Source organism: Neomonachus schauinslandi, chromosome 3 (genome assembly GCF_002201575.2).
Source record: "Neomonachus schauinslandi chromosome 3, ASM220157v2, whole genome shotgun sequence".
In the NCBI taxonomy this organism is placed as follows: Eukaryota; Metazoa; Chordata; class Mammalia; order Carnivora; family Phocidae; genus Neomonachus; species Neomonachus schauinslandi.
This window is the reverse complement of record NC_058405.1, coordinates 52,399,014-52,425,491: the sequence shown is the minus strand read 5'-3', so window position 1 is coordinate 52,425,491 and position 26,478 is coordinate 52,399,014. Positions and strand designations below refer to the sequence as shown.

At 37.9% G+C, this 26,478-nt stretch overlaps 1 protein-coding gene and 1 long non-coding RNA gene across 2 annotated transcripts in view; one reads left to right on the top strand and one right to left on the bottom strand.

The window, feature by feature from the left end:
* Nucleotides 1–3,472: 3,472 nt before the first annotated feature.
* LOC110587735 lies at nt 3,473–6,356 on the bottom strand. Its single transcript, XR_002480774.1, has 4 exons — nt 6,312–6,356; nt 5,329–5,453; nt 4,084–4,175; nt 3,473–3,572 (listed from the first exon to the last, which is right to left on the bottom strand). It is a non-coding gene; the product is annotated as an uncharacterized LOC110587735 (long non-coding RNA).
* A 439-nt stretch (nt 6,357–6,795) lies between these two features.
* The window catches only part of VWA8 (von Willebrand factor A domain containing 8), a 343,953-nt gene continuing 324,270 nt past the window's right edge, over nt 6,796–26,478 (top strand). Inside the window, exons 1-2 of the mRNA XM_021697955.2 lie at nt 6,796–7,009; nt 19,956–20,033. Coding sequence (XP_021553630.1) covers nt 6,847–7,009; nt 19,956–20,033 — 241 coding nt within the window. The 5' untranslated portion in view covers nt 6,796–6,846. The remainder of the gene's footprint in view (nt 7,010–19,955; nt 20,034–26,478) is intronic.

Genomic DNA, 26,478 nt, shown 5'->3' with positions numbered 1-26,478 from the left:
GCTCAATCCCGGCACCCTGGGATCATGACCTGAACCGAAGGCAGACGCTCAACGACTGAGCCACCCAGGCGCCCCAAGAGTATTAATATTCTTGATATGGAGAGAGCTCTTAAAATCAGAACAATATTTTAAAAAATCAGAACAATATTTCAAAAAATACATGAAGTATTAGACTGATTAGTAACAAAAGTGCAAATAACTTTTAAACATATGAATAAGTGTTGATCCTCACTGGTGATCAAAGGCATAAAAATTAAAATAACAATGTCAGTTTGGGGGTACCAAATAGACAATGATTTTCTTTCTTTTCCTTTCCTCCCTCCCTCCCTCCCTCCCTCTTTCCTTCCTTTCTTCCTTCTTTTAATTGTGTGGGGAAGGGATCAGGGAAGCAGAGACCCTCATACAAACCAGTGAGAGTAAATACTAGTACAATCCCTTTATTTCCCCAAATCTAGCTTTTTAAGATTATTGTGAGCAAACAGCAATCCCCTGAAACCCCACCCCATCAATCCATTTCCCACAACTGTTTTCAACTCTTTAGCTGATTCTTAATATCTGAATTCTTAATATCTCTAACAACATGCTTATATCGCTATTTTGTGAGTTTTCAATTTTAGGTGTTTTCTTGAGTTTTCAGTTGTAGGCATTATCTATTGATTTTCGACTTTGGAAGAGGGGAATTTAGCTCTGTCCTCACTAGTTACTATCCTCCTATCTTACTAATTCAGTTATATCATAATTTGGCTAGCTTAATATTCAATGTTTATGTGATTATGACTACATAAATGCTAGTTACAGTCGAGCCGCATACTACACTGTACTTTACCTTTCCTGTACATTCTGTTTTCCTTGAAATTAATAGTTATCTTTTGTTTGTTTAGTTTTTCATGGGCTCATTATTAACTCATTAACTAGTGTTGTTTTCCATTTTCTTGGCAATATCTAGTGACTTTGATTTTCTTGAAGTCTCTTTGAACCCTCTGATCAGATCCTATGGAGACTGGTAGCCTTTTGGCCTGCTGCACAGCTGTCTCCTTTGGCTCTGTGTCATCAATTAGGGATTTCCTTTTCCTTTCTCCTGTGCCACATCTTTATCTCCCTACGTCAAATGTCTTCCTCTTTCTTGGCTTCCTCTCTCTCTTCCTGAGGAAAGGTGCATCAAAATACATTGTTTTTGAGATTTTTACATGTCTGAAAACGTTTCTTTTACCTTCACTCTTAATTGATAGTTTGGCTGGGTATGTAATTCTTGAAAATAATTTTCTTTCAGAATTTTGAAGGCATTGCTTCATTGTCTTCTGGCGTCCACTATTGTTATAGCAGACAAACTTCTCCCAGGGGCAAGTATAATGTATAGAGAATATACTTCTTGCCCTAAGGTACCCATAAATAAAAAATACGCCATTTATACATTCAACAAACTTAAATATTGTAACTCAGTGCAAAAGTAAAATAAAAAAGTTTTCTTATTTGCATCTTTATTATGTTTTGTAAACAGGCACCTGGGGGTATACTGTCTCTCTCTTTTCCCTTTGGCTATGACTTTGGAAGTCCAATGCTATTCTGATTCTTAATTCTTGATGTAAAGCTTGATTTTCTCCCTGAAAGCTAGCAAATGTCTTTCTTTGTTGTCCCTTTACTGAAATTTCACAAACAGCTTCCTTTGGCTAAGCCTTTTTAATCTGAAAACTTGCTTCCTTCATTTCTGGGGAATTTTCTTCAATATTGATGATTTCCTTCCCTGTTCATTGTGTTCTCTACTTCAGGAACTCTTGAACTCTGGAACTCATTCATTAGAACTCCTGGACGGATCCTTTAATTTTTAAACGTTTTCTTTTCCTTTTCTCAATATTTCTGTTCCTTTTTCTGGGAGACTAATGCAACTTTATTTTCCAACCCTTCTCTTGAGTTCATTTTATTTCTGCTACAAAAATTGGTCTTTACACATAGCTAATTTTTTTGTTTTGATTCTCTTATCTTTGTTTTTCAAGTCATTAATTTTTGTCTTTAGTATTCTTTCTTTCAACTTCCTTTGGATTTAATGTGTTTTTCTTTTTTATACTTAAGTTGATAGATTAGTCCATTAATTTTAGCCTCTAAGCACAGTAAAGCTTTAGATCCACATCACAGGATTTAATTGGAGACATTTTCATTAATGTTCAGTTCCAAGTGTTTTCTAATTTTATTTTCTTCTTTGATCCATTAGTATACAGAAGCATATCTATTTTTAAAAAATGTCATAAAATTGATTTCTTGCTTAATTGCATTAAGATCCAAAATTATGTTCTCTGTTCTTTGATTTTTGTTGAAACTTACTTTATGGCCTTTAACATAACTCATTTCTAATGTTCTATTTGTTCTTGCAGATAATGTGCACTCTCCAATTTATGCTTGCTATTTTTTCTGTATTTTAATCAAATAAAACTTGTTAGGGGCGCCTGGGTGGCTCAGTCGTTAAGCGTCTGCCTTCGGCTCAGGTCATGATCCCAGGGTCCTGGGATCGAGCCCCACATTGGGCTCCCTGCTCGGCGGGAAGCCTGCTTCTCCCTCTCCCACTCCCCCTGCTTGTGTTCCCTCTCTCACTGTGTCACTCTCTGTCAAATAAATAAATAAAATCTTTAAAAAAAAAAAACAAAAAACTTGTTAATGGTGCTGTGCAAATATCCTATATATTTACTGAGTCAACCTAAATTAAAATTATTGGCTATATTTTCTTTATAACAAGCAAATACTCTATATTCAGGCATCAAACCCACCTGAGTTTCAGATAGAAGCCACAAGTTATTGAAGAAAAAAAAGTTCTACCTAGAATCAAGCAGATAGGTGTGATGCCTTATTGTCTACCTCAGCAATTTTTTCTCCTAGTCTACCATTTAGCTAATTGTGTAGCCCTTTTCCCACCCTGGCTTTATGCTGGGGTCTTCAATCTACTCTTTGTCCTGTGTGTCACCTACAGCTATAGGCACCTGGGAGAGTAGATGTTTTCAGGGCATCCAGAACCTTTCGTGATTCCTCAACCTCCCAGACTCTTCCTTCAGCTTTATTCCTGAATTTAAGGAATTTTTCCTACTTTCTTATAAGCTTACTAATTCATTTTAAGTGCTGTTTTAAAATATTTTATCCAGTGTTATTGAGTATTTTGTGTGTGTGGTGGTGTTCCTCCAGTGTATATTTCTTACCTTACTCATCTCTCTCAACTTCTCATGTTCTTGCTCACTCTTATTTCATAAAGGCTATGTATTCTTACATCCTTAACCATGACAAGCAGCATTTTACCCCCTCATCGCTGTAATAAATTTTCAGTGATTTACCTATCTTTTGAATTGACATGCTATTTTTATTTTCTTTGTCTTACAGTATTTTTAAAATGGATTCCATTTTTCTCCTTTTTACTTATTTTTGGATATAGAATATTCCATTGATCCTTACCTGGTCTTTGCCAGCAGACAGACTGGTCGAATTGTCTTTGGCCCTCTTGTCTGTCCACTTGTGTGCTGGTCAAATTCCCTTCACAGATCTTAAGATCTAGCAGGCTTTGGCTCTTGTGGTTCCTTTGGGTTCCTTCCCATACTCTGAATAGATGGGATTTCAAGAAAGCCTAAGTTCAAAGTATTCTCAGGGCTGCTATTCCTGCCATGTCCTTGTCTAAAAACATGTCATGATATAAAGGGGCCATCATCTGTTCTCGTCTTTCCTCTTTTCTCCAATTCCTTGTTCAGTTTTTATTTTATTTTATTATTTTATTTTATTTTAATTGTTTGTAGATAAGGGGAGAGTACTTACAAATTGTTTTAGAAGACAGCTGTAGCAGCAAAACAGAACAATGGAGAGAACTGTTATCTAGTTTTGTGACTAAAATGTGTGGCATGCAGGTGATCTATAGATATTGCTAAAAATGCATATTCTTGGGCTTTTCAGACCTACTGAGTCAGAATCTCAGGGTGGGGGTGGGGAGTGAAGCCTGAGAATCTACATTTTAACAATTCTCTAGATGATCGGGATGCACACTGAAATCTGGGAACCACTGGTGTGGACCTATGATTTCTTAGGAGGGCGAACAGTAAAGAGGGATGAAGCACCTACCTTTCTAAAACAGGGCATAACAGGGATGGATTATTAGTCGAATTTCCCATCCAGTTACATTAATATGGTAGGAAAAATATTCCTTCTGGACTCTGGAAAAAAGATTAACAATCAATACCAGTTTTTGGTAGTATGGTTTTTTAAAAGTATATGACTAGTTATTTCAGTGAGAATTTGAGAGAAATTACACAGGGGTTGTGATAGGCATCTTTTAAAACTGAAGACCTCTGGTTTATCTTTCAAACATTGCTGAGGTCTACTTTTTCCGATTCAGACTCATTGCCACCAACAGGGGTTCATTACTGTAAGCAGAGACTATTTTTACTGCCACATAGCTAGAATTTGATGCTTCCTTTGTTCCTTACTCAATTCACAATTCATGTCACATCGAAAACATGATCAAAACATCCAGTGGCTATGCAGTCTGCCTATACGATGAAGTCCAAATTTCCAACTTCATCCAGCCATTCAAGATTCTTCATTGTATAATCTTTTCTTCCCGCCCCTGTTCTCTAAGATTACGCCTTTCTCACCTGGCTGGTCTCATCGTCCCTGTCAGGACTTGCTTGTCAGGACTCTAAGCCTCTGCTCATGCTCTAATATCCACTTCTTTGTTTATCCAAATCTAAAGTGGCATTCAAAGTAAAGCTCAGGTGTTACCTTTTCTCTGGCTCAAATTTTTCCTTCACACTGCAGATTTGTCACTCTAAAATATCTTCATTTTCCCATTTCCTGGAGGATAATATGTAAACTCTTTCACCTCATATACAACACGGCCCCAATTTCTCTTTCCAGTCTTATCTCTACAAATTTTATGTACTTGACCTCCAGACACAGTGAATCACTCTCTGATTCTCAGTCTTGTCATGTTATGTCCAGCTTTCCGTACCTTTGTACATGCTCTTCCCTCTGCCAGATATGACTTACCCTTTTCTCCCCTTGAAAAACTCTCAAATATCCTTCAAGACCCATTTTAAACTCTCTGTGAAACCTCTGACCACTCCCTGGTGAAGCACATCACCCCAGAGTATCTTGAGTCTAAATATCCTAAACATGGATCTCATTGTATTGCAATTCTTCATTTGTAGGTTTGTTTTCTGTACTGGATGTGGGCCCATTGCTAAACAGTACCTAGTAGGGTACTGTTTATCCAACAGTTGCTTGAAAAATGTTGCTGAATGCTTGAATGCTGTAACCTGTATTGATTTCCCCATTGTCTCAACTCCAAGAGCTCTTAGTGCTTACATCAGTCATTTTGCTCAGTTTCCTCACATTGTTCTTCTACTGTCTCAAGTGTATGCCAGATTCCAGCAAGATTACATAGAGATGTCCTGATCAAGACTTCACTTTTCCAGCCTCAGTGTCTTCACCTGTAAAATAGAGGATAATAATAGTACCTCAATCAAAGTGTGAAATGAAGTATTGCACTGAAGTGTTTAGCACAAGGCCTGGCACATAGTATGAACACAAAGTGGGACGAACATTTCATACACTGTTACATCTTGCATTTCTGTCATTTCCCCCTAGCAGTCACATAGGGCTTTAGTGAAGATGATATGAGAACATACACGTGAAACGATGTTGTAATACACTATGCAAACATTTACCTTTATTTTCACTGCGTCCTAACTAGGTTAAAAGCCTTTTTCAGCCTTCACCCCTTAGGTCCTCAGCAAGATGCACAAAGCCTTATCCAGCTCAGCTTTTCTTTCACAGCCTCCTATCACCTCTCAGCACCTGTCACAGGGTTATGACATAGTAGGTGCACCATTAAAGAGAGTGACAGCTCCAGAATTACCAAGGCCTCTAGCTGCAAGTGAAGCCTTCTGCATTCTTTTTGTTTGCTGTTTGCTTTGTATTACTTGATTTAAACACTTTGCCTTGGTCAACTCACTCCTGACATTTTGGAGATGCTTAGTTTGCTTTATGTGTGCTCTTCCACCTTTGGCCAGTGTCCTACTTTTTTCCTCTTACTAAAGACATGTTATATTTATATAACTCTTCCACTGCAGAATGAACCAGTGCTTGATTTGGGTCCTTTCTGATATTTTGGCCATTTGTGTATATCACTAAGATGTGACTTTTGCATTTAGAATATAAGACATGGTAATACACATACAGAAAAAAAAAAGATAAAGGATAAGGCTTTCAAATACTGTATGGAAACACAGGTATGGTTACAATGAATCGAAATAGGTGAAAGTTCCCACAATCTCGAGAATACGTACGCAATTTCTGAAAAGGATTTGAAGCAACGTACAGGGAAAGCGCAGTATAGTAAGACTGGGCCATTAACCAAGAAACGAAGACTTGCATCTGAAGAGTTGCATCCTAAAAAACCCTGAGGCATTTCCTGAACTCAGAGTTTACGGGACCACCCGGTACCGACTGGAGGCCGGCCTGGTGAATCCAGGCGAACCGACGCAGGTGCGGGCGAGGCCAGCCACGGAGCCCAGGCCCCGCAGCTGCGCCGCACGAGCACCCGGGCAGCGGGCCGGGCTCAGCACTCCGCCGCGCCCGCTCGGCGGTCGACCCCCGGCGGCCGGTGTGGGATTCCGCGGCTCGCGCTCCGCAGGATCCCTCCGCCCGCGTGGGCTCAGCCGGCCCGACACCGCTGAGCCGGCCGCGCCGGGGGAAGGAGTTTCCGGCGGACTCGGCGCGGTGCCGCTTCCTGTCCCTCTCGCCGCGCCGCCTCACGCTCCCTGTCCCGGACGCGGCTCGCGCGGGACCCGCTCCCCGGCGACAGCCCCCCTCCCCGGTGCCATGCAATCCCGGCTTCTGCTCCTCGGGGCGCCAGGCGGCCACGGCGGCCCGGCGGTGCGGCGCGTGCGGCTGCTCCTGCGACAGGTGGTGCGGGGCAGGCCCGGCGGCGACGGGAGGTGGTCGGAGGTCAGACTGCTGCATGCCGGGGCGGGGGCCGACACAGGTAACCCCGGGACGCCCTTGCTGTCTGTGCGGGGGGAGGAGGGACTGCGCTCCTCTGCACCCCACTCCACCCCACTCCACGCCACTCCACGCCACTCCCTGCTGCGCCGCTTGGGAAGGAGCGCTGCGCGGGAAGTCCAGACAGAGAGGTTCACGTCCCGGTCTCGCGGCTCACTGCTGTGTAACGCGGGGCCAGGCGCATGCACTCTCTGGGCCTCATTCTGTAGCCCGAGGGAGCGGCGCTAAGGTTTCTGATGACCCGGAATAGTGCATTCCCCTTCCCTCACTGTTGCTTTTACCCCCAGGATGCTGATTTGGATTACGGTACTCGCTGGGGTTAACGCAGCAGCCCTCAGGAATTGTTGAAACCTGGACTTGACCTTGCCTTCCGAGTCTCAAGGGCCTGGAAGCCGTGTTGTGTCTTGTTCCAGCCAGGGCTAGTGGCGGCTTAGAAGTGTGCATTCTCGCCAAGGATCCCATTGTTACAGTGTTTTAAACGTATACACAAGCCTTTCTAACTTTTCCAGGGGTTTTCCTTTCTCACAGTGCTCACATCTTATTAGAGCTGAAAATCACAACTTAAGTTTAAAACTCACGACTGTACAATTGAATAATTGAGACCCAGAAGGGAAAAGTGACTTAAGGAGATCACATAGCTAACTAGTGACTGCTTTAGAATCACGTGCTCTGATTCCTAAGCTCAGTTTTTGTTTTTTTGTTTGTTTGTTTTGCTTTGTTTTGTTTCTGTTTTGCTTGTTTGTTTGGATCTACCAGAGCTGGTTTTAGGAATCTTTTATTGTTGTTGTTGTTGTATGTTGGAATTAGAGCATTTGTGCTGGTTAAGGGGAGGGATGTATGTTGTTGCTGCTCTTGAATGGCAAAGTGATTCTAAGCAAGATGTTGTCATTGTCATTGTTGCTTAGAATAATGGAGGTTTTTACTATGAAGTTGCAGGTTTCATTGTTCCTCTTGCAACTCTGCCCCAATAATTTTCCTTGCCAGGAAGTTTAGGTCCCATACCTTCCATCCATCCATCCATTCATTCATTCATTCATTCAACAAATGTTTTTTTCTTTCTCCTGTGTAGAGTTGTAATTTCAAATTTTGCCCCTTTATCGGTTATTGTGACTTCTATGGTGTTTATTTGTTAGAGGTTTTTGTTTGTTTGTTGCTTCTTTGTCCTAGAAAGCAGAGAGGACAAGGGTAGAAGTGCAGCATAATCTTTAACTTGGGCTTTGGAGTGAAACAAACAGGTTGGCGTTAAAAAAATGGGTTGGAGTCCATTTTTGCATTGTCTGGATATGGAGACTTGAGGGTGGGTTACTTAATTTTGTGTCCCAGGTGTCTTTTTTTTTTTTTTTTATGTTCAGTTAGCCAACATATAGTACATCATTAGTTTTTGATGTAGTGTTCAATGATTCATTAGTTGCATATAACACCCAGTGTTCATCACACGGCAGGTGTTGTATCCCAGTTTTCTTAACTGTAAAATGAGGATAAGGAGAGTACACTTGACAGGATTGTTCTGAGGATTTACTTATTTCATATAATTCCTGCCACATATTAATGTTCAATAAAAGTTAACTTCTTTATAATTCTTAGAATATGTATTTTCAGCTATACGAGAGTTTTTCTGTTTCCTTGGCTTTAGGTGAAATTGAAACCAGTTATTTTAGGTCTAGAACTGTCAGAACTAGCTGGGTAGGCATATGGAAAAAAGTTAATTGATATGAACTTAAAAAAATTGTTCTTTGTACAAGAATGATACATGTTGATTATAAAAACATTAAAAATGTCCTCAAAATTATGTCCAGCAAATCAAAGTACAGGGTTTGCTTCAAATGTGAGACTCATGAACACATTACAGACAACATATTAACTTCTTAGACTCAGTCACTGACCCTAGCAGGATCATATCATAAGGAATAAATTGTGCTAAACCTACTTGCCTTACTGCTGCAAGGTTGAAGGTAGGAGGACGGTGGATGAATGTAGTTGGAACCTCACCAGAGATATGAATTCTATTAAGAACAATTGAGAGGTAGGGGCACCTGGGTGGCTCAGTCGTTAGGCGTCTGCCTTTGGCTCGGGTCATGGTCCCAGGGTCCTGGGATCGAGCCCCACATTGGACTCCCTGCTGGGAAGCCTGCTTCTCCCTCTCCCACTCCCCCTGCTCATGTTCCCTCTCTTGCTGTCTCTCTCTCTTTCAAATAAATAAATAAATAAATAAAATCTTTAAAAAAAACAGAAAAGAACAATTGAGAGCTAAGTAAACAGGAGGCAAGCTCTTGGCTACCCTGGGACATAATGTTGGCCATCAAGTTTGGAGTGTCTCAGTTTGAACCAGAGGTCATACACAGATAAAATAAAACCACAAATAGCACTATGCTGCAGTGAGTTACAGTTTAGGTTGGAAAGATTCTCCCAGCTGCATACACACGTGACCAGTAACTCATCTCTCTGCATGTAACTGACCTTGCTTGCTAGTAGTTTGGAAACAGAGCAACAAGGTACATAAGCAGTAGATTGACATCATATACTGTTCTTATCTCTCCTGGATTGTATGTATGTCTTATTATATTTGTCTTTATATTCCTTTTGGTGCCTGTCAACATTTTGTACCTAATAATAAGCACTCAGTGGCTTATAATGCTAAAATTCATACAGAGAAGGAGCAGGAGAGGCTGGGATTGCCTTATTGGCTTTCAAGATAGGAGCTTCATAAAGCCTTGTAAGCAGAAGGAGGAGAGGGTCATTTATGTTAAAAAAAAAAAAATCCCCAAACCCACTGCTTTTTATCTTTTGCTATTGGATAGTTTAAGTATCCATAATTTGTAAGTTCTTTATATCTTTATACTTCAATAAATAGTATTGTCTCTTAGTTTTAGGAACAAAGAGATTTACAAGGAGGTTAGCAACTGCAAAGAGTTTTCTTTTTTTAAAAGATTTTATTTATTTATTTGTCAGAGAGAGAGAGCACAAGCAGGGGGAGCAGCAGGCAGAGGGAGAGGGAGAAGCAGGCTCCCCGCTGAGCAAGGAAGCCCGATGGCCATCCTAGAGTTTTCAATAAAGATTATTGGTGTTTTCACAGATGGAGCCAAACGAATTGGTTCAGTAGGACTCTGACATTAAACAGGTTTAGATATACCATAGAGCAAGATCAGATGATAAACTTGGAAACATAACTGTATAAATCTACCATGACATGTTTAGTGCTGTCATTTAACACCATTGTTATTAAAAGGATTCACTGTTCTGTCTTTATGACTTTGTGTATGAAATACATTTGTTTAAAGAAATATTTAAAAATACTTTTTGTGCAGGAAATTTATGTTCATTGTAGGAAAGTGAAATACAAATCCCCTAAGACCTAATTCTCCCATGCAAAGTCGTAATTGTCAACTTTTTGGTATTAACATTAGCAGATTTTGTAAAAATACATATAATATCTATTTGTATAAATATACATTTCTTTTTTAAAAAATGGGATCATGTATGTTTTATAATTTATTCTCACTTAACCATTATTGTGAACATATTAACAAAATGATAAATATTGCTATACATGATTCTTTTAAGTATATATTAAGTTCATGTATTTATCCATATAATTTATTCTACCAGTTTCCCATTCAGGTTGTATGTATGTATGTATGTATTTATTTATTTAAGTAATCTCTACACCCAATGTGGGGCTTGAACTCACAACCCCGAGATCAAGAGTCGGATGCTCTACCGACTGAGCCAGCCAGGTGCTGCGGGTTGTCTATTTTTAAATATATAAAAAGTGCAATAGACATCCATCCATGATGCATTTTTTTTTTGTGATTTTAAGATTTTATTCTTCGGCTACAATAAAATTAATGACTTTGGGGAGGGGAAATAGAGAACTCTTGCTTCAACTGAGAAATATAGTGTAAAGGGAAAAACTGCACTATGGTTTTAGATCTGTATTTACTGGGTATTGAACTTTGGGGAAATTATTAACTACCCTGAACCTGCAGCAGGCTATTGTGACTCTGAGGACATTGTGACCCTTGTATATTAAAGAATTTAGCAGTAGAATCCCCAAACAGTTGTTACCTAATAAATCGTTAGGAAGACCTGTGTTAGGAACATGCAGACTAACCTGGAATTTGCTGATATATTTGGTTTTCTCTTGGGTCTAATTTTTGTATTAAAAAAAAATGGTGGGCGCCTGGGTGGCTCAGTCGTTAAGCGTCTGCCTTCAGCTCAGGTCATGATCCCAGGCTCTTGGGATAAGTCCCACATCCGGCTCCCTGCTCCACGGGAAGCCTGCTTCTCCCTCTCCCACTCCCTCTGCTTGTGTTCCCTCTCTCTCTGTTGAAAAATAAATAAAATCTTAAAAAAAAAAAATGGTGACACTAAATCAGTGGTTCTTAACCAAGAGTGATTTCCTTTCCTCGGAGGAAAATGTGCAGAGAAAAACATGGTTCGCATAAGTGGGAGGTCCAATGGTTGTAGGCTAGATACAGGATGTTCAAATATTTTTAGGGTTCTCTCTGCCTTTCCCCATGGTTCCCCCACTTTCCACTCTCCATTTGTTGGATTTGCTTTTTGCCGTATTGGTTTCAGCATCTGCCAGGATTTCTTCAAGTAGTAGCAGTGATAGCCTTGCTGACAGCCCCAGATTTTGATCGTCCTTATAATTCACAGTGTTAGAAGAGAGAACATCTTTTCCTGTGAGCTCCGACAAAAATCCTTGTGAGAAAATTATTGGCTAACCTTGGATCGTGTGCCTAAACCAATCATTGTGGCCAGATGGTGGAATGTTCTGGCAGGGATTGTGCAGGATACTTACTTCTGGAGGTTTTGGTGCAGGGGTAAAGGGTGGAATGAGTGGTACCCTACCCAAACCAAATGGGATGGGTTTCCCCACTGGAGAGAGGGATTCTATTGTCAAAAGGGGAAAGAATATTGAGCAGGTAAAACAAAACAGCTGTCTGCTAAAAATCAAGTACATAATATCCAAAGGAGTTAGTAGAAGAATAAGTGTTATTTAAAAGATATTATTAATTATTGTTTGAATATAGAAATTATTTTCCTACAAACCTTTGGGAAATTCCTTTAAATTAGGATCATTGCAAGTGATAAAAGCAAGCCTTATTACTCTAAATGAGCCTTAAATTTAATTTCCTTTGGGAGCTTTTATCTTTTGGATTCTTTTCAGGGCTTTTAATTTTCAAGTCCATACTTTCCATGCCTGAATAAAATATATATCATTTTATTGGTAGTAGTATTTATGTGACAGTTTGTGCTATACAGGATTTAGGTTAATCTGAGTTATGTGTGGGGTTTTTTTTTTTTTTGCATTAATTGTAATAATAAATGTAATTAAATGTTAAGAGCATATTCTATAACAGTCTGTACTTGTTAATTCCTTTTAGTTATTCTAATAATTTCCATTATCTTATTAACTAAAATCTTTTTTTAAAAAATGATTGCACTTAACTAAAATAGTGTATTTGAGGAATGGTATACATTAGTTTCTTCTGCCTAAGTTATGTTACCTATTGTGTTATGATAAGTATCTTCATTTCCCTTTAGATTAATACTTATACTACTTCATTCAAATGAATTTTTTACAAATGACTTGATTTCTGAGCATTTTGAAAGGTAGGCTGTTCTCAAAGAATACAGAAAATCGGAGAGCTGGGGCTTAAAACAATACTCAATTAAGAAAACAGTATTTAGGGGCGCCTGGGTGGCTCAGTCATTAAGCGTCTGCCTTCGGCTCAGGTCATGATCCCAGGGTCCTGGGATCGAGCCCCACGTCGGGCTCCCTGCTCCGCGGGAAGCCTGCTTCTCCCTCTCCCACTCCCCATGCTTGTGTTCCCTTTCTTGCTGTGTCTCTCTCTGTCAAATAAATAAATAAAATCTTAAAAAAAAAAAAAGAAAACAGTATTTAATTAAAAGTTATAATCATTCATCTATTCATTTTTCAAACATTTATTGAACACCTGCTTGGTTTAAGATACTATTTTTGGCACTATAAGTACAAACGTGATTAAAACTTAGGTCCTGCTCACAAAATGCTATGGCCTTATAGACTGAACAGTGATCTTCAAACATTTTTCTCACTTATCTCCTAAAAGGATTTTGCAAATATGTATCCCTTCGTATACCTAGAAATTTTCCCGGTAAGACTAAATAGTTGCAGAGTATGGTGTTTCCAGTGTGTTGTAAATATTGACATTTAAAACAAAAATTGCTAACAATCAAAGTGTATCTTTTGGGGCGCCTGGGTGGTTCAGTCTTTAAGCATCTGCCTTCTGCTCAGGTCATGATCCCAAGGTCCTGGGCTCGAGCCCCACATTGGGCTCCCTGCTCGGTGCAGACCTTCTTCTCCCTCTCCCACTTCCCTTGCTTGTGTTCCCTCTTGCTGTCTCTCTCTCTCTGTCAAATAAATACATAAAATCTTTAAAAAAAAAAAAGTGTATCTTTTAAATGGAATCAGAATATCCTAGTAATTTGTTAGCCACTATCTCTGTTTTGAAAAATAGATAAAAAGCTCTTATTTAACTGTCGGAAAGTTTACATTATTTTTTTATCTCCTTGAATTTGTATTCCAATTTCAATTACATTTACTCCTCATAATTTTATCTAAATGTTTTTTTCTTGAAATGTTTTGTCTTTATCATATTTTTCTGCAACAAAAAATGTCTAATGTTGAAACATGTCTGTCATTACAGTTATTAAAGCACAGTTGTTCACAAGAATATCAATATGTTTCAGATTTTTAAAAAACCTAAAATTTTATGGAAACATACCTGTTAATAACATGAGTGGTGCTTTCCCCCAGTTAAATATTAATTAGTGTAATTAATAGTCCCTAATTGAATATTAATTACTGCTGCAATGTAAACAATTTTGATATACCAGTATCACTCAATTCTTCATAGACGTTTTACTTACGAGCCAAAAATAATATGTTGATTAATTATCAAAAATGTTATTTTTAGTGATCTATCAATTGACAACTTGATTATAGCCTTTTCAATTTTGTTCATAGCAAAGAATTGGAAAGCACTTGACTTGCATGTAGAGTCGCTAACCTAGCCAGTAGAATCACTCCTGCCTCCGTTTCTGGAAGGTTCACTAAGAAGGCATTACCAAAATTTATCAGATGGCTATGGTTATTTCCTCACAAAGAGGCTGCTTGTTTAGTTTAATGTACTCAGAAAGAGTTGATAAAATTAACCTTTCATTCGTCAGACCTTTGCCAATACAGTATTTTTTTGAGAAAATGCTTCTATCATATGTTTAAGTACATTTTTCATCAAATTTTAATTTTCATAATTAAAAAAGATAATCTGTAACTATCAATTCAATCAGCTAAATTAGACTTTCTGGCAGAAAAAAGTATTTTTCCTTTCAATTCAAATGACTGTTAATATATATTTTAAGGAATGTTTTAAAAGCCACTGAAAGATGAATTACTGGCCACATTTTATAGGCTCGATTACTAAATACAATAAAGACAAGAATAAAGGAATCTAGTGGTTACATATTTAAATTACCTATTTCATAATATATGGTCATCCAATTTTGTTCTTTAATTTATACTAAGTAATGTAATAGCAGTTAAAATAAGTTATTTATATAAAGAAGACTATGGTAGAAGGCATGGTGTTGTTCTATTAAATGTGTAGTGAACTTTGTTTATGGGCTTTAGAGAACAGTTAAAGTCATGTATAAAAATCAGAAATAAATTCATCAGTTTTAGACCTCATGATCAAATTTTTGACATTTTATTTAGTGAAATGAAAACTAACTGATTGAGAAACTAGTATAGAACATTTTCATAATAAGAGTTAGAAAGCAGCCATTTATAAGATGAGGAATGACTATAATTGGAATGAATATTTCATGACGACATTTGAGAAATTTTTAACTACATTTTTGAAAGATAAACATCTGATCTGAAAGAAACATTGGAAGTTTTCTCTGTGGTTTTTATCCAATGTATTGTGAAAATTTTAGTAGTATTGAAAACTATTTCAATTACATTAAAATGGATCAGCATCAATTATATGTACTGCTTTAGATGTTCAGAGGTGCCTTTGTGTGTGTGTGTTCATATGAAGAGTATGTTCTCAAGATAAGTATTGAGAAAAGCTGAAAAAACAGCTTACCTTTAAGTATGTGAAAAGCCAGTTTTTGAAGCTTTCTTTGCTTTGCACTCTGAGCTCTCCCACCTTGGATTATTTGACAGTATTAACTCTCACTTCCCTACTCTGCTCTGTACTATATCCAACACAGGCCAACACAGGCCAAAATAGACCAGCCATTTCTAAAGCTACTCTTCGCTTTTAGTAGGAATTTATAAGACATGAAGAAACTATTCCTAGGCAGGTGTATGTTGATTTGAATAATCTTTAAAAGAGGCTTCTCTTAAACCATAATGTAATATGTCTCATTTGTTTAGTCCCCTGGAGCAATGCAGCATCCATCATAGAGAAATAAGTGGGAGGGCTCCTGAAAGAGCCTGTGGGAATGGAGAACCTGCAGGGCCAGTTCTCAGTCAGATCAGTGTTAGGGAAGAACACATGGAAGTGAGGATCTGAAAAACTGATCTCCTTAAGATTGCCGTGCTCTGTACCCTTAGAAAGTGTGTACCCTAATTTAAAGACATTTATTGTAGAGGTATAATAGTCAATAATTGTAATACAGTGTGAGAAACATGAACCAGATACTATGCTAGCAGAAAGACAGGAATGGGATTCTTGGTGGAGGTGGAGAGCATGCAAAAGGAAAAGTTAGGGAAAGTTCAATGGGAAGATGAGGATATTTGAGGAGTAGTTGTCTGAAGTGAAAGGGGTGTGAGAAAGATGTGGAAGGCCTTTTAGGCCAGGGAATAAAGCATCAGTCACTGAGATAGGAATATAAGAGGTAGAGCTGGTTGGAGATGGTTGGACAATACACAACAGAAAATCTAGAGTTCCATTTTTCTTATGTTAAAGTTATCTCTGGAATATGTTAAGTATCATGTCCAGTAGCTTACTGATAGGTATGGAACTCAGGAGAGAGATCTTAGCCAAAGGAGACACTTAAGACTTTAGTTGTACAGAGGTCAGAGTTGGGACATTGGCATGGATTAGATGATTCAGGAAAAGCATAGCATGGTAACAGAAGGTGGCCAAGAATATCAACATTGAGGCAGGAAGGACAAATGTCATTTTTTTCTCTTTGCCTGCAGCAGACATGACTAATTGATCACTACCCTATTTCTTAACAAGTCTAATTTCCATTGTGATTGCTTCTTTGGATCTTCAGAAGCCTTTTGCTTGATTCCCAAATGTTCAAAAGACTTTCCAGTTATCTTTTTGTTACTGATTTTTAATTCCGTTTTAATCAGAAAACATACTTTGTATGATTTCAGTCCTTTGAAATTTATTAAGATTTGCTTTGTGGTCCAGCCTAAGATCTAGTTAGTGAATGTTTCATGTGCATTTAAAAAGAATATTCTGTCCTTGTTGGGTATAGTGTTCAGTAAAGGTCATTTATGTTGAGTGGTTAATAGTGTTTTCAGATCTTCCCTATCCTATTTTCCAGTTGATCTTAGCCAAAGGCTGAGAAATGATTCTTACTTTCCTATCCTATTTCTTTTTCTCGCTCTTCCATCAGTTACTGAGATATATATTAAAATATCGAAATATGATGATGGATTTATCTCGTTCTACTTTTTTTAAAACTTTTTAAAAAGATTTTATTTATTTATTTGAGGGAGCGAGAATGAGAGAGAGAGAGCGCATATGAGAGAGAGGAGGGTCAGAGGGAGAAGCAGACTCCCTGCTGAGCAGGGAGCCAGATGCGGGACTCGATTCCGGGACTCCAGGATCATGACCTGAGCCAAAGGCGGTCGCTTAACCAACTGAGCCACCCAGGCGCCCCTCGTTCTACTTTTAGTTCTGTCAATTTTTGTTTCATGTTTATCCCCCAGCTTACTCCTTGCCAGGTCTGACTACCATTGATTTGCTGTGTTCCTCCACAAAGGGTCACAGTTCCTTTTAGGAAGCTTTCTACTTACTCCCTCTGCTTGCACTAGGCTCCTTCAGGCCTAGTGGTGGCAATGGCTTTCTGTTATTGCTAGTCCCGGGACACTGCGCTATCCTTGCTGGTTTTCTTAAACTCTGCCCCACCTTCACAAATGGTTCTTTTATTATACTCTCCTCAGTTACTCAGTTTGAATGTACCGTCTGTTTTTGCTGGGGCCCTGATTGATAAACGGATATGTTTAGGAAAAGCATTTCAGTCAGTCGGAAAATCCAGTGCAAAAACCTGAAATGAATATGTGTCTGACGTGTTCAAGGAAGAGTGAGGAGACCAGGTGGCTGGAGTAGAATAAGTTGGGAGGACACTAGCAGGAGATGAGGTAAGAGAGGAAATGGGGGAGCCAGATCAGAATAGCCTTTTGGGCCATCGCAACAATGAGGATTGAGTGAGAACTTGCATTACTTGACTCCTATTTTATTACTATCACTGTGGCCACTCTGTTGAGAATAAGCTTCAGGGTGCAAGAGTTGAGACCGGAGATCTGTCAGTAGGTGAGAGTTAATACTGTTTAAATGAGAAAATGAGTTTAAGTAGTAATAAACCTCTCAATGGCTTGGGTCAACATTGTGGTGGTAGAGAATGTGGTGAGAAGTGGACAATACTAGATATATCTTAAAAGACAGAGTCTGTGGGATTTTCTGAGGAAGTGAGAGAGAAAAGTTAAGAATGGCTCCAAGATTTCTGGTCTGAGCCCCTGGAGGGATTAAGTTGCCATTAGCAGAACTGAGGAATACTATGGGTAGAGCACATTTTGGTGGAAAGATCAGAGGTTCAGTTTTGAATATGTTAGGCTTAACATATGTTAGGCATCTCAGTATCTGTTGGTATCCATCTTTGGAGTTCTGTGGTCTGGGCTAGTGGTACAAATTTGAGAGCCAGGAATATGTTAGTTGCACCGGAAGGTGTAAGACTGGATGAGCTCATCAAGAAGAGGTGGTAGGTGGAATAGAAAAGAGGCTAGAAAAAGAGAAGTTGAGGAGAAGAGGAAGAGCAAGCAAGGAAGACTTGGAGTCATGGTGAGGGAGGAAGGAAACAGAGGAGGAGAGGGAGCTGGGAGAGGGAGGGAGAGGGAGAAAGAGGTGGAATCGCCTATGGTGTAAGTCTTGAAAGGAGGCAGGGCCCCGACTCTACCCTGGAAAGTCCAGGCAGCTGGGCTGTGGGTGGTAACCTAGGCTTGGCCAGCGAGGTGCCCTGCCCAGGACTTTGAGTCACGATGGAATTATGCAGTTTATCACAGTTTACCTGTGGCAGGGTCCTTACTAGAAGATGCATCTGAAGACTAGATTAAAGATAAAGAATCATGATTTCTGTAACTTCAAATAATGTTTTCCCAACTTTTCTACAGGTTTGAGAAATATCAAAATGAAATGGGGAAAAAGTTGTCCTCTGGTCGTGGTGTCCCAGGTGTGGATCTCGTGGTGCCAGGGGTGGTACCTCAGTGAGCCTATCCCGGGGTGTGACTCTGTTTGTGTGACTGCTGTGTTTCTCCATTGCCTTCGTGCCATGCTGTGGACTAGTTACCGAGCCGAGGTCTCTTCCAGTAACCCACGCTTCCCGGGAGCTGCCTCACGTACTGCTGTCACGGAAGCTCCGGTGACTTTTTACTAAGCTAGTTTGAGATGGGGTTTCTGCTGGAGCAGTTATATGAAATAACTCGTGGGAACCACAGGTTACTTAGAGTCGAGATTAAATGAAGTAACATAAATAACGTGTCTATAACAATATTTGCCAAATAGCCAGGATTCAGTAAGTATTAGCTGATGTCTAGACTACTTCAGAGGAAAAGTCCTTTGACTTACACTCTAAAAATACTTGTTTTCTGTATTAGAAAGTGTACCTGTGTTTTACATGATGTTTTCTCTCAACTTGCCACATAGCTGTAATACATTTCTTTATCTGTAAAATCTTTTTTTTTTAATGTTTTTTAACAGAGTTACAGATTTCCTCACTTGTAAAGCCTCTGTCTCACATGGTTATTCTGGGAATGTATAAAGTACTTAGAAGATAGTAATCATTCAACAAATGTTGGCTGCTTTTGTTATTATTACGATGATATAAAGCCTTAGTCTCCGGGATACCTGAGTAGCTCACAACTGGCAATGTTGAAAGCTGTGTTTTACACAGCTACTTTTTCTAAGTGTTGTTGAGCCCTTTATAAATGAAGTCCCAGGTGCAGATGGGATCGGTATGTCTATTTTGCTGTGGGAGAGAGCAAAGCAGAGAGTGTTTGGGTTAGTCCTGCACTTTAGAAGATCAGCCAGAAATTAATGTTACTTAAAATTAGAATCATGTAGAAGTGGGAACTTTTGCCTGTTTTGCTTGTTTCATGTAGGAATTTTGGCATATAGGCTGGGGCTTTCCTAGAAATACTGCATTTTTGGATTATGTTGCTAGAGAACTTGAAGTTGTATGTAGTAAAAATAAGAACCTATAAGGATGTAAAAAGGTTGTAACTTGTGGTAAAGATGCCACCTTATGGATGCTTTGGATGATCTTAAACAAAATGCATCCTTCTGTATTGTTGTTGACTTTATTAGTATTGCTATTAATGAGAACATTGTCATTAATGAGAAAATAGTTTGATAAAATTCTATTGTACTTCACTTTTTTTTTTTTTTTTTTGCTAATGTAGCATTTAAAATACGAATTTCACCAATGCTTCCCTTTTCCATTATATAACTTACACTTTGGTTACCAGTTTTAGAGCATAGTGGTTGACACAGACAGGTGTGTCTGTGCGGCCAAACACAGGCAGATGTGGGTGCATTTCTATAAAGTCCTTCTCTGTAGGGCAGGACAGTCATCGTTGGGAAAGGCATAGTGCATGGTTTTGTCTCTTGTAATGGTGTATTTCCTTATTCTCTTTTTAGGCGATACGGTTAATATTGGAGATGTATCCTACAAGTTGAAAACTCCTAAGAGCCCAGAACTTGTGCCACAGAACTACAGTAAGAAATAGTCATTTATTTATGAATGAGTAACTTCTAACTTTTCATTATGGGGATTTCAAACATATGCAAGACCAGAAAAAAGTAGTATAAACATGAGGTACTTACCAGTCAACTTGAACATTTATCAATGTATGTCAATCTTCTTTTAACTGATACCCATTTTTTCTTCTGGAGTATTTAAAACCTATCGCAGACATCCTATCACTTCACCCTTGACTATTTCAGTAAAACATTTATTTTTTCATGTACTATTCTTTCTTCTTTAAATTGGGATAAAATATACATATAATAAAATGCACAGATCTTAAGTATTCATTTGGATTAGTTTTGACAATTTTATAAACTTGTATAACCACCAAGATTGCTTTCATCACCTCTGAATATTCTTCTGTGCCCCTTCCCCTCTGCTCTACCCTGGAAACCAGTGTTCTTTTTTTTCTATCATGATGGATTAGGTTTGCCTGTTCTTTAGCTTTCTATAAATAGGATCATATAGTGTAGTTTTTCTTGGTGTGTATTTGGCTTCTTTCTATCAAGATAATGATTTTGAAATTCATCCACGTTCCCATACTTATCAGTTTGTTTTTAATTGCTGAGTAGTATTACATTGTATAAATATACCACAATTTGTTTACCTGTTCTGTTGATAGACATTTGGAGGGTTTCCATTTTTAGACTGTTATGAATAAGGTGCTATGAATATTCCTGTACAAGTCTTGTAGTCATAACTTTTCACTTCTCTTGAGTAAATAACTAGGAGTTGAACTGATGTGTCATAGGATGGATGGCTGTTTAACTTTATAAGACACTGTCAAACAATTCTCCAAGGTAGTTGTGCTATTTTACCCTTTGACCAACAGTGATGTTCTGTATTCTTGCCAACATTGGAATTTCTAGTCTTTTCGATTTTACTCATTCTACTAGGTGTGAAATAGTAACTTGTCATGGTTTTTGTTTTATAGCAGCTTTATTGAGATATAATTAGTATACCATAAAATTTATCTTCTTAAAAAAATTTACCTTTTTAAAGTGAACAACTCAGTGGTTTTTAATATATTTACGGAGTTGTGCAACCATGCCCCATCTAACTTTAGAACATTTTCGTCATACCAAAAAGAAACCTCGTACCCATTAACAGTCACTCCTTGTTTCGGCCTCCGACAACTGTATACACCCCACCCCACCCCCAGCCTTTGGCAATCACTAATGTGTTTTCTGCTTCTGTAGATTTGCCTACTCTCAATATCAAAATCAATGTTTTCTATTAATTTGGGGGAGTTCTTTTGTAAACATCATTTCTTCCCTCCTCTCTGTCTTTCTGGGACTCCCACTATGTGTGTGTTAATATACTAGATGGTGTACCATAGGTTTCTGAGGGCCTGTTAATTTTTCTTCATTCTTTTTTCTTTCTGTTTCTTAGACTGGATAATCTAATCTAATAAATTCAAGTTTGCTGATTATTCTGCCCACTCACGTCTGTTGTTGAGGCCCTTTAGTGATTTTTTTCATTTCACTCATTGTAGTTTTTGACTTTAGAATTTCTATTTGAATCTTTTTAATAATTTCTTTCTTTATTGATATTTTCTAGTGAGATATTGTTGTCATACTTTAAGTTTTTAGACATGGTTTGTTTGGGTTCTTGAACATATTTATAAAAGCTAATCTAAGGTATTTTCTACTAAATTCAGTGTCTGGCTTCCTCAAAGATAGTTTTATTGACTGTTTTTTTCTTCTGTGTATGCTGTACTTTCCTGTTTCTTTGTGTTACTTTCCTTTTTTTTTTTTTTTTTTGAAAAGTAGACTTATTAAACAGTATAATGTGACTACTCTGGACATCAGCTTCCCCTCCTTGCCTAGGGTTTAGTTTGGCTCCAGTTGTTTGTTTAATGACGTATGTAGACTGTTTTTCTGAAATCTGTGCTCTTTGTCATGTGCAGCCACTGAAGTTTCTGCTCAGTTAGCTTACTGGCCTGCCAGTAATGGGACAGAGATTTCTTAAATGCCTCAAACAAATCTGTTCTAGTTTTTGACCAGGGCCTGTGTGTGCATGTTGGACATGATTTCCAGTGAAGCTCCAGAGGCAGCTTTTAAGTATGTCTTACTGCTTGTGCAAAGCTTCAGTGTCAGCCAGAGGTGAGCCATTAAGCCCTTCTCAGAACTTTCCCAGACATGTGCATGGCCTTCTAGATTCCTAGACATACACTGTAATTTTTCAAGCCTTCCTTTGGACATCTTATTCCCAGTTTTTCCTTTTAAGTTGTTTGTTTGTTTGTGTTTTGGTCATCCTTTCGTTAGCTCCACCTGGTTTTGGTGCCTCACACAGCTGTGATGTTAAACAGTTGTTGATTTTTTTTATTTTTTAATTTTTTGACAGACACCCTGGGGTAGTGTCGTTTGCACACTGGGAGCTCTGAGTCAAATTCTAAAAAAGGAGTTTTTCAGGGAGCTGTTAGAGAAGTCAAATAGGGGTGGTTTTCTAGGGCTGGGACGGTTAGGAAGCTGTAACCCTGTTCTGTCCCCTTCAGTGGTTGTAGGAGGTTGGTATTCAAGATTACCACAGAGCTGGGGAAAGAGATGGGAACAGGGCAAGTAAAACACCACAAAACTTATAGTTCATACTAAGGTTCACCCATTTTTCTTGGAAAAATGCTTGTCAGATTGTTGAAAGTCTCTTATTAATTTCTAGAGTTCTGAAAAACTTAATTTTGATAATTTTTGCCAGGGTTGCCATTGGATTTTGCCAGGTGGATTTTCAGAGGTCCTTGCCCGGCTATTCCAGTAGTGCAAGTCCTCTCATTGTGGTTTTAATTTTTATGTCCCTGATGAGTAATGATGTTCAAGATATTTTCCTATGCTTATTGGATATTTGTATATCTTTTGTGTTGTATCTATTAAAATATTTTCCTTATTTAAAAAAGTGGATTTTGCCTTTTTATTGTTGATTTGTAAAAGTTCTTCATATACTCTAGACACAAGGCCTTTGTCATACGTATGTATTATGAATATTTTTTTCAGTCTCTCCCCTGCCTAACCATTTTCTCAGTGGTATCTTTTAGTTGGCAGAAGTTTTGATTATATACAGTTTATCTTTTATTATGGTTAGTGCTTTATTATGTCTTAGAAATCTTTGCCTACCTCAAGGTTGTGAAGATAGTCTATTTTTTTCTAAGAACTTTATAGTTCTGTTTTATTTTAAAGGAATAGGTCCATTTCATCTCAGTTTTAAAATTTATTGACTTTTTTTTATAATGTAGCCTTTATTATGCTTTAAATACCTGTACAGTCTATATTGCTATTCCCTCTTTTATTCCTAATATTGGAAATGTGGGGTTTTTTCTTTCTCTAGGGGTTTATCAATGATACTAACTTTAAAAAAATAGTTTTTAATTGTTGATTTTTCTCTATTGTTGTCCATTTGTTATTTCACTGATTTCCACTCTTTACTGCTTCCTTACTTTTATTTACTTTGGTTCCTATTCTTTGTCTAACTGTTTAAGGTAGAGGTTCAGATTATTGTGTTTGCCCCCTTTTTCCTGATTTAGTTGTCCAAAGCTGTAAATTTCCATCTAAATTGTGCTTTAGCCCTGCCTCACAGATATTAATATGTTAAGTTTTCATTATTAGTCCATTCAAGATATTTTTAAAAATCACAGATTTGTTTTTGCTCAGGGGTTATTTAGAGGTATGTTTGCTTCATTTCCAGTATTTGGTTTTTCTTTATCTTACAGTTATTGATTTCTAATTTAATACTATTATGGTCAGAGAACATATTCTGTAGAGTTTCAGTTCTTCGAAATTAAAATTATTGAGACTTAACAATCAGCATAAGGGCTCTCTTGGTGAGTGTTTCATGTAAACTTTGAAAAGAATTAGTGTTCTGCTGCTATTGGGTGTTGTAGTCTATAAATATTAGTTAGGTCAGTGTTGACAATATTGTTCGAGTCCTTTATGTTTTTGTTGATTTTATCTACCTCTTCAATCAGTTGCTGATAAAGTGGTATTAAAACCTCTATTATGACTGTAAATTGTAGATTTTTTTGCCCTTTATGCTATTAATTTTTATTTTGTGTATCTCAAACCTCTCTAATAGGTATATACACATTTATAATGTTATGTCCTCTTTATGAACAGTCCCTTTTATTACTACGCAATGCTGTCGTTGTCTGGTAACAGTTTTTTTTCTTCAAGTTTATTTTGTCTGATAGTAATGTAAACCATACCATCTTTCTTGTGCTAAGTGTTTGTATGGTATGCTCTTTTTCATTCTTTTACTTTCATCTAGTCTGTGCCTCTATATTTTAATTGTGTCTTATGAACAGCTTATTTATCCATTCTGACAAGCTCTTTCTTTGATTTGGAATGTTCAACCCTTTTATATTTAATATAATTATTGATGTAGATGTGTTTATGTCGACCATCTTGATTTTTTTTTGTTCTTTGTCCTCTTTATATTTTTATATACATCTTTTATCATCTTCTTTTCAGAGATAATATATTCCATTTTGTCTCTTCCATTGGCTTTCTAGTTACGCCTCTTTTTCTAGTGTAGTTTGGTTCAATAGAACTTTCTAAAGTGACGGATATGTCCTATATTTGTGCTGTCCAATATAGCAGGCACTAGCCACATGTGGTGATTAACCATTCAAAGTGTGACCAGTGCAGTCAACAAGGAAAATAATTTTAGATTTTATTTAATTTTAAGTTAATTTAAACTCAAATTTAAATAGCAACATGTGACTGGTGGGTACTCTGTTGAACAGTGATGCTCAAGGGATTATAATATACATCTTCAACTCATCATAGTCTACTTTCAAATAATAGATCTATTTTAGGAACAATGTGATAACTTTTCAACACTATTCTTTCATTTACCTCTCAGGACCTTGCTAGTCTTGCTATCATATATTTTAATTCTGTATATACTAAAACGCCACAATTTTGTTATTTTTTTACTTTAGGCAATAAATGGAATTTTAAATTAAATACATATGTATAAAATGGAGATGATTTTTAAAGGTTTGTTTTTTTTTTTTTAGATTTTATTTATTTATTCGAGAGAGACAGATAGTGACAGAGCTAGCGAGAGAGAGCATAAGCCAGGAGGAGAGGGAGAAGCAGGCTCCCGCCAAGCAGGGAGCCTGACGTGGGACTCGATCCCAGGACCCTGGGATCACGACCTGAGCCGAAGGCAGACGCTTAACCATCTGAGCCACCCAGGTGCCCCGATTTTTAAAGTTTTTAATATTTACCCATATTTTAATGTTTTGTGCTGCTTTTCATTTCTTCCTGCAGATTCAGACATCCATCTGAAAGCATTTCTCTTCAGCCAGAAGAGTTTCTTTTAGCACTTTTTTCCTCCTGTATTTTTTTTATTTATTTTATTTTATTATGTTATGTTAATCACCATTCATTACATCATTAGTTTTTGATGTAGTGTTCCATGATTCATTGTTTGCGTATAACACCCAGTGCTCCATTCAATATGTGCCCTCTTTAATACCCATCACCAGGCTAACCCATCCCCTCACCCCCCTCCCCTCTAGAACCCTCAGTTTGTTTCTCAGAGTCCATAGTCTCTCATGGTTCGTCTCCCCCTCCGATTTCCCCCCTTCATTTTTCCCTTCCTACTATTTTAGCACCTTTTTTAAATAGCCTTGTGATAGGAATTCTCTCATCTGGTTTTTTGTTTTTTTTAAAGATTTTACTCATTTATTTTGAGAAGAGAGAGTAAGCATGAGCAGGGGGCGGGGCAGAGGAAAAGAGAAAGAATCTCAGCAGACTCCCTGCTTAGCACAGAGCTGGACTGGACTAGATCTCACCACCCTGAGATCACAACCCGAGCTGAAATCAAGAGTTGGTTGCTTAACCAACTGAGCCACCCAGGCACCCCTCTTTTTTTTTTTAAGTAAGCTCCACACCCAATGTGGGGCTCAAACTCACAACCCCGAGATCAAGAGTTGCATGCTCTTCTGACTGAGCCAGCCAGGTGACCCTCATCTGTTGTCTATCTTAACATGTGTTTTTATTTTGCTTTCCCCCCTCACTGGATATGGACTGCCAGTTTTTTATTCTGTTTTGTTTTGTTTTGTTTAGTACTGTAAAGACATCATTTTATTGTCTTCTGTTTTCTGTTGTTTCTAATAAAAAGTCAGCTGTCATTTTTGTTGTACTCATAGTTGTTACTTGTCCTTTTTCTCTGCCTACATTAAAATTTTTCTTTTTATCTCTTTTTTAAGCTAAAAGTTTGGCTTTGATGTACATAGTTGTGTTCTTTGAATTTATCTTCTTTGTGTTTCTCTCAGTTCCTTGAGTCTCTGGGTTAATAACGTTATTTTATTTATTTATTTATTTATTTTTAAAAGATTTTATTTATTTATTTGACAGAGAGAGACACAGCAAGAGAGGGAACACAAGCAGGGGGAGTGGGAGAGGGAGAAGCAGG